The 13,895-nt window shown below is 39.4% G+C and overlaps 1 protein-coding gene across 1 annotated transcript in view; it reads left to right on the forward strand.

Annotated features, from left to right (window-relative positions):
• Window positions 1-13,895, forward strand: part of PRKDC (protein kinase, DNA-activated, catalytic subunit) — a 154,504-nt gene that overhangs the window by 74,817 nt on the left and 65,792 nt on the right. The window contains exons 42-50 of the mRNA XM_073331241.2: window positions 2,316-2,494; window positions 3,289-3,457; window positions 4,579-4,644; window positions 5,223-5,295; window positions 6,053-6,201; window positions 7,773-7,910; window positions 8,274-8,393; window positions 9,524-9,667; window positions 13,731-13,882. Of these exons, the coding sequence (XP_073187342.2) occupies window positions 2,316-2,494; window positions 3,289-3,457; window positions 4,579-4,644; window positions 5,223-5,295; window positions 6,053-6,201; window positions 7,773-7,910; window positions 8,274-8,393; window positions 9,524-9,667; window positions 13,731-13,882 (1,190 nt within the window). The remainder of the gene's footprint in view (window positions 1-2,315; window positions 2,495-3,288; window positions 3,458-4,578; window positions 4,645-5,222; window positions 5,296-6,052; window positions 6,202-7,772; window positions 7,911-8,273; window positions 8,394-9,523; window positions 9,668-13,730; window positions 13,883-13,895) is intronic.

The raw sequence follows: 13,895 nt of genomic DNA on the forward strand, positions 1-13,895 counted from the left end.
GAATTTATAGAAGTCGTTTTTTTAGAAATCGGTTTTATATATTCGAGTGTGTGTGTCTCCACAGAAAATGCTCTAAGTGCATTAAGTGCATTAACTCGGTGGAGTGCTTCCACAGTACCAAGGCTAGAGTCGACTTCTGGAGCATTGCACTGTGGGTGGCTATCTCACAGTTCCTTCAGTCTCCGCTGCCCATTGGAATTCTGGGTTGAGATCCCAATGCCTGATGGGGCTAAAACATTGTCGCGAGTGGTTCTGGGTAACTATCGTCAGGCCCCCGTTCCTTCCCTCCCCTCCGTGAAAGCAAGGGCAGACAATCGTTTCGCGCCTTTTTTCCTGAGTTACCTGTGCGGATGCCATACCACGGCAAGCATGGAGCCCGCTCAGGTAACCGTCACCGTATGTCTCCTGGGTGCTGGCAGACGCGGTACTGCATTGCTACACAGTAGCAGTAACCCATTGCCTTGTGGCAGCAGACGGTGCGATATGACTGGTAGCAGTCATCTTCATGTCCGAGGTGCTCCTGGCCACGTCGGCCGGGAGCGCCTGGACAGACATGGGCGCAGGGACTAAATTTGGAGTGACTTGACCAGGTCATTCTCTTTAGTCCTGCAGTCAGTCCTATTGAACTGTCTTACGGTGAGCAGGCAGGCGATATGGATTGCTAGCAAGAGATGAGGATGGCTAGCAGTCGTATTGTACCATCTTCCGCCGGGCAGGCAAGAGATGAGGATGGCTAGCAGTCATATTGCATCATCTTCTGCCGGGCAGCCATGAGATGTGGATGGCATGCAGTCCTTCTGCACCGTCTGCTGCCAGCCAAAGATGTAAAAGATAGATGGAGTGGATCAAAACAAGAAATAGACCAGATTTGTATTGTACTCATTTGCTTCCCCCCCTCCCCTGTCTAGGGGACTCATTCCTCTAGGTCACACTGTAGTCACTCACAGGGAAGGTGCAGCATGGTAAATCTAGCCATGTATCAATCAGAGGCCAGACTAACCTCCTTGTTCCAATAAGAACAATAACTTAGGTGCACCATTTCTTATTGGAACCCTCTGTGAAGTCCTGCCTGAAATACTCCTTGATGTAAAGCCACCCCCTTTGTTGATTTTAGCTCCCTGAAGCCAACCCTGTAAGCCGTGTCGTCAGTTGCCCCTCCCTGCATCAGAGCAATGGCAAACAATTGTGCATCTGAGTTGAGAGTGCTGTCCAGAGCAGTCACAATGGAGCACTCTGGAATAGCTCCCGGAGGCCAGTACCGTTGAATTGTGTCCACAGTACCCCAAATTCGAGCCGGCAAGGCCGATTTAAGCGCTAATCCACTTGTCAGGGGTGGAGTAAGGAAATTGATTTTAAGAGCTCTTTAAGTCGAAATAAAGGGCTTCATCGTGTGGACGGGTGCATGTTTACATCGATTTAAGGCTGCTAAATTCGACCTAAAGTCGTAGTGTAGACCAGGGTTACGGACACCATTCCATACCCATCCTGGCTAATAGTCATTAATGGACTTAGCCTCAATTAATTGATCCAGTTCTCTTTTAATCCTGTTATAATCCTAGGCTATGGGCTGTCTTCTCTCTGATATAAAAAGCTACAGATGCAGGTTATATTTCAGGGTTTTCTTTTTGCTGCAGTGGGATTGCCATAAAATCTAAAGCTGTGGGTTTTTGAGCACTAATGATGATTAATGTCTTAGACATATTGTCTGATAAATATTTTAAATAATGTTTGTACTTACATAATATATTTCAACCAAAGATCTGAGTGCTTTACAAATCTTTAAGTAAGACTCCCAACACCCCTGTCAGGTAAGGAAGTACTGTTCTCCCCATTTTACAGATGGGGATATGGGCACGGAGGTTGTGACTTGTCCAGGGTTGTATGAGATATCTGTGGTACAAATGAAATAGAACCTAGTTCTTCTGTTTCCTAATCTTCTATTTCTGCATTTTTGTTCCTTCACTACTGTGTACTGGTACTCCATTTTTTTCAAAACCTTAGAGCTATGTTTTGGATGATAATTGTTTAATATTTCATGCACTCTATAAATATGGTTATGGAATCTTCAAAGAAATATTTAAGATTCACTCATAAAATGTCAATTTTTAAATTTACAATTTAATTTTATTCTCATGAAAAGTAGTTAGTGGCTGGATGTTTATTTTTACCATCATACAGTGAGACTTTTGATATAGAATTTTAGTTTTAGGGTATGGAAAGCGAGTTTACTCTAGTTTCTACTGAGTAGCTTTTGGAGATACATTGCAAGGACAAAGGCTAGGTGATCTTTTCCTCTGTACATGTTTTGTTTTTAGTCAAATGAATCTGCTTTTGATACACAAGTCACCAAGAAAATGGGGTATTATAAGATTCTGGAAGTGATGTACTCCCGTCTCTCAAAAGACGATATTTACTCCAAGGATTCTAGAATTAACCAAGCTTACCAGGGATCCACAAATGTAGAAGGAAATGAACTTACCAAGGCACTAATAAAGTAAGGCTTTCTCATTGTTTCATAAACGTGTTTGCTACCCATTTGTCTGAGTGCCAGATATTTTTTTATAAATATTCAGTTTAAACCAAAAGTTCATATCCAAGGAAAAATTTAATTTGAAAACTGAGTTTTGGTTTAAACCACAGTATAAGGTGTTGAATTGAATTTATGCCTGGATGTGAGGATGTCCAAATGTAGAAACTGGAGTACTTTTTCTGTCAGAGTAGGTACCACGTTTTTCATGGGTGTGTTTGTGACGGTTGGGAGTTTTGTTTGGTTTGTTTTTAATGAAAAGTGTGAGACTCTGCATCTTTTAAAATGACTCAGTGGATTTCCTTATCTTTTACTGTCGCTTATCACTGAGAGATTCTAGATCTTTTGTATAATTTTGCTGATCTATAATGTAGCCAGCCTGGCCTGTTTGCACATAATTTCCTAGATCAGAGAAAAGTCTCCTATGTGGGTTGAGAGCTTGTCTCTAAAATGTTCTCTGTCTGATTTCAACTTGTCAAAGTATTAGATCCCTAGCACTGCTATCACTATGGAAATACCAGCTAATGTTTGGCTTCAATAGTGCTGCTGAGTCAATTTTAATAAAATATTTCTATGAGAAGACTTAAAGGCAAATTAATATTTGACATGGTGCATTGAGATGATGCATCAGTAGGCTGTGCTATGACACGGATGCAAAGCCTATGAAAGTCTTTCTGTTGATTTCGTTGGCCTATGGATTGGATTCTATGTGGCCTTCTAAAAAAAAATTGACGCTATTTTCTGGTCTGTTTTGTTCTAAGGTCATGCTATGATGCATTTACAGAAAACATGGCTGGTGAGAGTCTGCTGTTGGAGAAGAGGAGACAGTACCATTGTGCTGCATATAACTGTGCCATTGCTGTCATCAGTTGTGTCTTCACTGAAAGTAAATTCTACCAAGGTTTTCTTTTCATAGAAAAACCAGAAAAGGTGAGATTTAATGAGGAGGCTACTGTCATGTCAAAGGTCTGCAGGGTCCGTACAGCTTATTTTGGACACTAACTGAAAGCTTGCACTTTGAACCCAAGAATTGAACCTATATAATGCAAATTGTTATGTAAGAAACTGATGAGAGAGGAAACAAGCAGGGATGTAATTCTTTTGCTTTACTCCGCTCTGATTAGGCCTCAAGTGGAGTATTCTGTCCAGTTCTGGGTGCCATATTTTGGGAAAGATGTGGGTAAATTGGAGAAAGTCCAGAGAAGAGCAATAAAAATGATTAAAGGTCTAGAAAACGTGACCGATGAGGGAAGATTGAAAAAATTGGGTTTGTTTAGTTTGGAAAAGAGACGACTGAGGGAGGGGACAGAATATCAGTTTTCAGGTACATAAAAGGTTGTTACAAGAAGGACGGTGAAAAATTGTTCTTGTTAGTCTCTGAGGATTGGACAAGAAGCAATGGGCTTGAATTGCAGCAAGGGAAGTTTAGGTTGGACATTAGGAAAACTTCCTAACTGTCATGATAGGTAAGCACTGGAACAAATTTGTCTAGGGATGATGTGGAATCTCCATCACTGGAGGTTTTTAAGAGCAGGTTAGACAAACACCTGTCTAGTCTAGATAATACTTAGTCCTGCTTTGAGTGCAAGAGATTGAACTAGAAGATCTCTTGAGATCCCCTCCAGTACTATGATTCTATGTAGGTGGCTTCCTTTGATCCTGCACGGCAATTGAATCACTGATGGAGGTTTTTCATATGGTTGAGTGGGGATGCAGTAACAGTACATTCAACCTCTCTACTCTATCTCAATCACTATTTAGTTATGGAAAGTGCTTAAATATTACAAAAGCCCTCCAACCTTTTGAAATATTATTGAATAAGAGAATGTTACAGGGCTTTGTGTACTCTTTTAAAGTAACTAGTCACTTAACTTGTTCTTAGATGTCTGCATAATGGTAATTTCTCATAAATGAGTGTAATGGAACGGACTGTCCCTTATTTTGTATGGTAATTTGAAATAGACTGTCTTTTGAATAAAATATTGCTGGTGCCCCAGCTATTGTTTACAGTAAGTTAATTTTTAAATTTCCAAATATGCTTTGGTTCACAGAACTTGTTTATATTTGAAAACTTGCTAGATCTGGAGCACCAGTATTTGTTTCCTGTTGAAGTTGAGGTGAGTCATAGTTCTGTGTTTTATTGTAATACAGTGAAAATGTTCATTGCTTTTAATTCTACTCAATCATTGCAGAGTGCACGCTCTGTGTGTGTGTGTTACATAATTATACATAGAAAGAAATGGTGCTGTTTGAAACCATGACAAATACAAGTGGAGACCTATGACCCTTTTGAATGTTACGTAGTTTGCATAGTAAAATCCCAAATCCAAGGAATGAAAAGCACAACTGGGATGTACACATTTAATATATTGTTTTGGCAGATTTTTTCCAAAGATAAATTATTACTAGTGTCATTAGTTCAGCTGATGTGATATATTCTAGAACACTGATTATTAGCATTTGTAAGTTGGAACTCCTGTTCATTTTTAAATAGCTGAATTACTTTTTTTCCCCACATTGTTTAAAAAAGTTAAGTTATCAATAAAAGTTCTATAGAGTTTGCTAGGTAATAAAGATAATTCTCTAAATCTTTTTGTAAAGATATCAAAATAGAACTCTTATTTTTATCAACTAGTTATTTTTTTAAAAGCAAATTTAACTAATTTTAAAGCTCATATTTTTGTTGGTGTTCTAGGTGCCTATGGAAAGGAAGAAAAGGTATATTACTATTAGGAAGGAAGCCAGGGATACAGTAAATAGGGACTCAGGTATGACATAAATTTATAATGATTAAAAATTTGTCACTCCCTCCTCAGCTCCCCCCACTTAAATGTACAATGCACCATTGCACTTATATGGAATGTGCTTATTTTAGTAGAGATGCATCTAGAAAAGCTGGTAACCATGTCTAAATTCTGATTCTGCAGGTGGCAGAGCCTGCCCAACTTCTGACTGCATGACCCCCTGAAGCTATTTTTTCAGTAACTAGAATGGGACCATATAAAGGATAATTTCCTTCCTCTTTCTCAACAGCCCCAAGCAAACAGAGCCGTATAAAAATTGCTAACTGAGACTGCATTTTTGCGTTTTGACATGTTTGCTAAACGGTTTCAGAACGTTTTCCCACGCCAGTGTGTTCCGGTTTTCTGGGACAGTGATCCATTCCATGCCTTTCTAATGACATTGAGGTGCAAGAAATTGAATTGCTAATAGATATTAAATGCGTAGAAAATTTGTTATGTCAGTGGAGGAATTATGCAAAGAAAGAGACCAATTCATCATATTTATTAAGAGGCCTGTGCCTTACAGTGAAACCTGGACTAGAGACCACCTTTATAAAAGTACCACTGATGTGCTCAATATTGTTCCAGATGCAAATAAAGACAGACACTGTACTTGGTCTAACTTTCATTAGAATACTTCCTTGGTTAAGCAACCAAATTTTATTTTTCTTGAGTAGTCACTGAAGACAGCTTTCACTCAAATTAGTGTTGTGATTATCAGTACATTATTTTTCTTGTTTAGATGAACCTCAGTATTTGCCTTCTGCATCATATATGGTTGACAGCAGTCTGAGTGAGGAAATGAGCCAATTTGATTTCTCAACTGGAATCCAAAGTTTTTCTTATAACTCACAAGACCCTACAGCTACCAGTATACACTTCAGGAGAAAGGTGATTACAGATGTATACTGTGGGAGGAACGAGAGTCTCAGTATTCTAAAACTCTCAGTAAACTTATATATTAATTAAAAGAGCAAGTTTCATGTACATGTCCTAGGAAAGGTAAAAGGTTCAATGGGAGTAAATACTGGATACGGGTTATCTCTATATGTAAGTCTGTCTTTAATATGAGGCTTGAGGCATCAGAGCAAGTGTTTTTTGCCATCAGTTTGGGTCCCTCTACTCTGTTTTTGAACTTAGTAAACCTTCCTTTAATTTGAAGGTGGAGATTTGCTCATGAAGGCAGAGGCTTTGCATTGTTGAAGGGAACTATAGTACAGAGTTTCTAAATCACTGAATCTAATTACAAAGAAAAGTCCATCACTAAAATATTTTTAGAAGCATCTTGGATATAATGTAAGTTAAAGGGCCACTGTCTTCTGTACTTTTCTGAATTTGACTAGATTTAAAGTGGTTGTATAATTTACATCTGTGTCTGAGTTCCCCTGCCATTTTTCTGTTTAATAGTCAGTCTCCTATTTCCCACCTCCTGCTTTACTATTACTATGTGAAAGATCCACAGAAACAACACATGAAAATGAGTTAACGACTATGTAGGGAAAACCCTGAAACTGGACAGTTGGTATCAAATGTACACAATAAACTGAACAAAAGAAGAGAAAACAGTATTATTTTCAATCTACTCTCTTGTGGTTATATAGTGTCTTATGTGTTGCTTGCGGCAGTATGTTCTGACATAAGCCTGACTTGAAGTTGACAGTGGCCCTTTAACATTTAGTCAGGCAAGAGTTTGCTGTATTGAAAGTAAGATTGAGAGAATCACTTTCACCATTTTAAAAACGTTGGTCATCCAAGTATCATACATGTTTAAAGCAAGATCTATCAAAATAATTATAATGTTATCTAACATCAGATAACCACCTCTTTTCATATTTTGTAGTGAGGAGGATATTTTAACAGTTGTCTTGACTTAAATTAACCAAAAATTTATTGTAATTATAGAACATGTCATAAGCAATTGTGATTTCCATTTCTTTGTAGTGGTGAAGCCAATTTTTTATTTGTTCTTTACTGTCAAATGAAGTCTCTTCTGGAAAGAAGAGAATGGCTATGGCTGCCCCCACTGGAAAACAGCCTCTGAATTCATCAGAGATTAATTACTTTACAAATAGCTTGACTGGGAGTAAAATTTAGGGAAAATGCATGAAGTCTTGAGGAAGATGTATGGTGGTGGCACTCTCAGGTGTGAAGTGGAATTATAGCTTCTGTGGAGGACAATTAATTTTTACATTTCTGATTGTTGTTGCCATACTCTTTTACGTATCTGAGTCAGAGTGACATGCAGCTGGCATCCTTAAACGTAGAGATTTGGAGCTGTGCAAAATTAATTCCTATATTTGGGGGAGATTTTGGTTTGAATAACATATTTGACCTATTGTTTGTTGTAATACGGTTTGTATAGACGTGATGAGAAAATCAGCATAACGAACAGTATAATTATGACTTTTAAAAAATGGTGCATAAAGCCCCTCATGATTAACTGGCTCACCTTATTTTGACAGGAACCCACAGAATCCATGGATCCAGATGATCTGATGGAACTGGAGATGGACGAGCTCAATCAGCATGAATGTATGGCCTCTATGACGACCCTGATTAAACATATGCAGAGAAATCAGATTACACCCAAAGTAGATGAGGTCAGTATTGGTTCATGGTTTAGCACCTCTCTAGTTTAAGAACATAGTTAAGTATTTGAATAGGTTGCTGACTGAGGTTGTGAAATCCCTGTGGAAGTTTTTAACAACAGATTAGACAAATATCTGTCAGGCATGGTCTAGGTGCACTTGGTCGTGGCTCAACGCAGGGGGATGGAGTAGATGACCTCCCAAAGTCCCTTCTAGTCCTGTATTTCTATGACTTTTTAAACTCAAGAAAGGAGGTTATAATGGAAATATTGTTTTGTAACCGTTGTTGCTATCAGTCCCTAGTGTAATAGAATAAAACCTGTGGTAATCTTGAGTTATATGCATTTCAAATGACCTATTTAATTTTGATTTCAGGGAATAGTTCCACCAGACCTTCCTCCATGGATGAAGTTTATACATGGCAAATTGGGGAATCCATCTGTGCCACTAAATATTCGCCTCTTCTTAGCAAAACTTGTTGTTAATACTGAGGAAGTAAGTGATTTTTCAAAAAAATTGTATCATATTCTCTCTCTCTAGTAAAATATTATCTTAAATTGATTACAACTTCAGCTGTGTAAGTCTTTCAGAACAAAACCCCACACCAGTTAAACCTCTCCTAGATACAACTTTAGTTACTTGACCTATTGAAGGGAGGGTGTTCCTGGCTTATGCGTCAGGTGAAAGCCATGTGATATTAGTTGGCTCAAATGAGTTTTAGCAACTCCTGTGAACCAAAACTCCTGAGTTTTGTATAGCTCTAATTGCAACAGAATATAAAGCTATATGGTCACTGAATGAGGTCTGTAGTGACTCTGTGGAAATGTTCTTCCTTCCTCTATTTCAGGTGTATAATGTTTCCATCCTACTTCAGCCAGTCTCTTTAAAACAAAGTATTATGAACCAAATGAATCCTACTGTCCCATTACATTGTATATAAGATCCTAAATGTTGAAATTTCTGCAGTTCAGTGAATTGTCAGTCAGTACTGTTCTCAAAATAGTTTAGTGCTAGTCTGGTGACAGAGTAGCAGCTTTTAACATTAAAAGCTAAATCAGAAATGTGTGCGTGCGTACATGGGCGCATGCACTCGCTTGCTTGTTCATTCTGGATGGGTGGGTTACTATTCTGACTTCCATGGGTAAGACTTAGTGTATGGAAAGCTGGTAGATGGGCTCCCGTGGAAGAAATCATGTGCTGTGCCAATAATAACGAACTTGACTTTTCAGGGCTTGCACACAGAAATACAAATGGGGTATGTAACTAATTTATCAATGGGGAAATTTTCTTTGGGAGCTTTTCAAATTACTATCGTGAGGGCTTTGTACAATATTAGGCAAAAACTATACAGAGAAGGTTGATTTCTAAATGTCTGACAGACAGAAGTTGGACCTCGATGGGGATGGATCACTTGATAATTATCCTGTTCTGTTCATTCTCTCTGAAGCATTGAGCACTGGCCACTGTTAGAAGACAGAATGGTGGGCCAGATGGACTGTTGGTCTGACCCAGTATGGTCATTTTTATGTTCTTATGTAAAAAATAACTATGCCTGTAACAATGTGATGCATAAATGCTTCTTGCATAGTAGGTTTGTATAGATAACTGTTCTTTATTTCTTCTAGGTTTTCCGACCTTATGCAAGGCAATGGCTTGGTCCTTTACTGCAGCTTGTTGTTTCTAGGGATAATGGAGGAGAAGGAATTCATTACATGGTGGTGGAGATAGTAGTTACTCTGCTTTCCTGGACTAGTATAGCTGCTCCCAAAGTAAGGAAATGTGGAACACGTTTAATTACAGTAGACTTCGCTTGCAACCCATCGGTTGCCAGTAAAAAGTTGCTATTATCTAGCAGTTGCGAATAAGCAGAAGCAGGTTTGTGGGGCAGGAGCCAGGGAAGGAACAGCTGGGACATGCCTTCCTTGGCTGTAGCCTTGCAACCTGCCTGTGGGCAGAGCAGCAGTGAGGAAAGGGCTTTTCTTCCCAATGCTGGGGTTTTCTGTGGGAGCAGTGGTGCTGGGAGCCCAGAGGGCTGCACTGCACCTCTTTCTCCATTCTCTGGGAATCAGGATTCAGCGTGTCCTAGCACTTTCTTCTCTGCATGAAATCCTGAAGCAGGGAGCAGCTTGGGGAGCACAGGGAGAGATACTGTGAAGCTCCAGGTTGCAAGTTTCAGCCTTCCCTTCCCTCCGAGCCTGCAGTCCCTTACCTCCTGTATGGTCCCTATGCACGGGCAGGTTTCTGGTGCTGCAGTCCCAGAAGGAAGCCCTAGAATGGGTTGAGAACTGGCCAGAGGCAGGTTTTCAGGTCTGCAGCTAGGCAAGGCACATCCCTGCACCTTTTTTCCCTGGTTGCAGCCCCACAAACCTGCCTGCAGGTGGTTCCTCTTCCAAAAAATGTTTAATAAGCGGCATGCCATTGCCAATATCTGAATCCCTTTAACATTAAAGTAAATGGAATGAAATTGATTCCCAGCAAAATGTTGCTACGAACTGGAAGTTGTTAATATCTGGGTGGCTATTAAGTGGAATCTACTGTACTCTGGTGATAGTTTTGTAATGAGTTTTTAAAATTATGTTCATATAATCACAGAATCCTAGAGTTATAGGACTGGAAGGGATCTTGAGAGCTCATCTAGTCCAGTCCCCTGCCCTCAAGGCAGGACTAAGTATTATCTAGACTAGACCATCTCTGAAAGGTGTTCGTCTAACCTCTTAAAAATCTCCAATGATGGAGATTCCACAACCTCGCTAGGCAATTTATTTCAGTGCTTACCTACCTTGAAAGTTAGGAAGTTTTTCCTAATGTCCTACCTAAACTACCCTTGCTGCAATTTAAGCCCATTGCTTCTTGTCCTATCCTTAAAGGCTAATGAGAACAATTTTTCTTCCTCCTGCTTAAAACAACCTTTTATATACTTGAAAACGGTTATTGTGTCCACCCTCAGTTTTCTCTTCTTGAGACTAAGCAAACCCAATTTTTTTTCAATCTCCTCTCATAGGTCATGTTTTCTAGACCTTTAATAATTTTTGTTGCTCTTCTCTGGACTTTTTCCATTTCATCCACATCTTTCCCAAAATGTGTCATCCAGAACTGGACACAATACTCCAACTGAGGCCTAATCAGCACAGAGTAGAGCAAAAGAATTACTTCTCATGTCTTGCTTACAACATTCCTGCTAATACATCCCAGAATGATGTTTGCTTTTTTTGCAACAGTTGTTTTTGCAACTTTTTTTTGTTACACTGTTGACTCTTATTTAGCTTGTAATCCACTATGATCCCCAGATCCCTGTCCATAGTACTTCTCCTCAGGTAGTCATTTCCCATTTTGTATGTGTGCAACTGATTGTTCCTTCCTAAGTGGAGTATTTTGCATTTGTCCTTATTGAATGTCATCTTATTTACTTCAGACAGTTTCTCCAGTTTGGCCAGATCATTTTGAATTTTAATCCTATGCTTCAAAGCTCTTGCAACCCCTCCCAGCTTGGTATCATCTGCAAAGTTTATAAGTATACTCTCTATGCCATTATCAAAATAGTTAATGAAGATATTGAACAGAACTGAACCCTGCGAGACCCCACTTGATATGCCCTTCCAGCTTGACTGTGAACCACTGATGATTACTCTCTGGGAATGGTTTTCCAACCGGTTTTATGCACCCATCTTATAGTAGCTCAATCTAGGTTGTATTTCCCTAGTTTGTTTATGAGAAGGTCATGCAAGACCGTATCAAAAGCCTTGCTAAAGTTAAGATATGCCGCATCTATTGCTTCCCCCCATCCTCAAGGCTTGTTACCCTTTCAAAAAAAGCTATTAGGTTGGTTTGACGTGATTTGTTCTTGACAAATCCATGCTGACAGTTACTTATCACCTTATCTTCTAGGTGTTTGCAAATTGATTGCTTAATTATTTGCTCCATTATCTTTCCGGATACTGAAGTTAGTGTTGGGGACACTGGGGCATGGCCACTAGATAACTCGAGGGAATGGAAGACCACGAGTGTCGATGAAGCCCCCTCGCACTAGGCCCAAGTGTCCTTGGCCCCCTTCCCCCCCTCAACCTCCCTCCCCCCCCCGCCCTGGAGGCACTCGCAGCAGTTATGCGCACTAGGCCCAAGTGTCCTTGGGCCCCGCCTGGAGATACTCGCAGCAGTTATGCTGAGAATCTGCAACAATATGTTGCAGAGTCAGACTGCCTAAAACTAAACAAGGCCAAACAGGGCAAATATAAAAAAACAATGCTAAATAAAGCAGCTTTATGTATAGTTTAACAAATAATACAAAAAACAAGGGAACTAGCTGGTAACTGGATTGGCTGGCTATATAAATACTTAAGGCAGCTTGCTATTAAATAAATATGCTAAAAAAAAGAATGTATAAAATTCTGTGTAACTTCCTGCTCTGTGTACAGGATTTGAGATTCTAATCTCCCTGTACCTTTTTGAAGCTTCAAATAAACTTTTCTGCTTCTCCACCCCGTTGTAATTATTGGGTGAAGCACACCGGGTAGCAACCCCCACCGCTGTTGCTCGCCTCTGGCACTGAGTGCCGGCAACATTAGGATGACTGGTCTGTAATTCCCCAGGTTGTCCTTATTCCCCTTTTTATAGATTGGCACTATATTTGCCCTTTTCCAGTCCTTTGGAATCGATCCCATCTTCCATGACTTTTTGAAGATAATTGCTAGTGGCTCAGATATCTCCTCAGTCAGGTCCTTGAGTATTCTAGGATGCATTTCATCAGACCCTGATGACTTGAAGACATCTAGCTTGTCTAAGGAATTTTTAATTTGTTTTTTCCCTATTTTAATGGGATGATATTATTTTATCGATCTTTCCTCAGTGCTGCTTTAATCATTAACCACTGTAAATAACTAGATCATCTTAATAAGAAGCAAGTTTAGTTCATTAATTAAATCAATCTCTCTGGCAACACTGTAAGTAACTTATTGAGCCTGTGATCCTCCAGGTTCTTTCTTATTGGTCCACTAATGGACACGTCAAGTGGTAGAATGCACAAGTTCACAACATACCTGAGAAATACATTAATGAACTCAAAAATCTACGCCCTGTCATGTCATTTTGTAATATTTTTTAGACTGATGGTAAAAGTTAGTGCCACCTTCATACTTCCCTTCCCCAAAAGACTTATCAGTACTGGTATAACTTACTAGTGCCTTTTGGACGCTCAGTTTGCCAGTTGTAATAAGATGCCAGGATAGTTACTCTGTATCACTGTGAGGGCTAGAATGTCTTTTGAGTCCGTGTGAAGCAATGGAAACAGTCTCTAGCATGATTCAGAGCACTTTTTATTCAGAATATCACCACATTCAATCATCACTGGGATTCAGGGATCTGTTACACTGAGAATATAAAAATTGGATGGTATCTTTTCCATGCTAATAGTCCTAGACCATTGTGATATCATACATCACCACCATTACTCTGCAGCTAATTTGCATGGAACAGTTTCATTAGTTGTATGAGGGATACTGCACTGATGGTGGATTACTTGGCCCAACTGCTATAGTTCAAAGTATGGACTTTCACCTGTTTTCATAACAAGTTGCCAGGGCTCTCCTACGTAAAGCTAACAAAGTTCTGGTGAATTCTGAGCTTGACTTCCCTACAAACTTAGACTGCTGAACATGCCTTTTCCTTCGGTACACTTATTGCAAACTCATAGTCAACATTGTGTTAGCTAACTTGAGAATTCAGAGTTATATTTTAAACATTAAACCAGTGGAGAGTGAAAACGTTCTATGCATTCAGATTATGAACAAAAATATTGTTTTATATAGAATTACCATGTTGCTTTTTGTTTCATGTTAGGGGAATATTAAAGATGAGATACTGGCTAACAGATTACTTGAATTCTTGATGAAGAATGTATTTCACCAGAAAAGAGCAGTGTTCCGACACAACTTGGAAATTATAAAGACAGTTGTGGAGTGCTGGAAGGATTGTCTCTCCATACCGTACAGGTAATATTTCTCA

The sequence above is a fragment of the Lepidochelys kempii genome, chromosome 2 (genome assembly GCF_965140285.1).
Source record: "Lepidochelys kempii isolate rLepKem1 chromosome 2, rLepKem1.hap1, whole genome shotgun sequence".
In the NCBI taxonomy this organism is placed as follows: Eukaryota; Metazoa; Chordata; order Testudines; family Cheloniidae; genus Lepidochelys; species Lepidochelys kempii.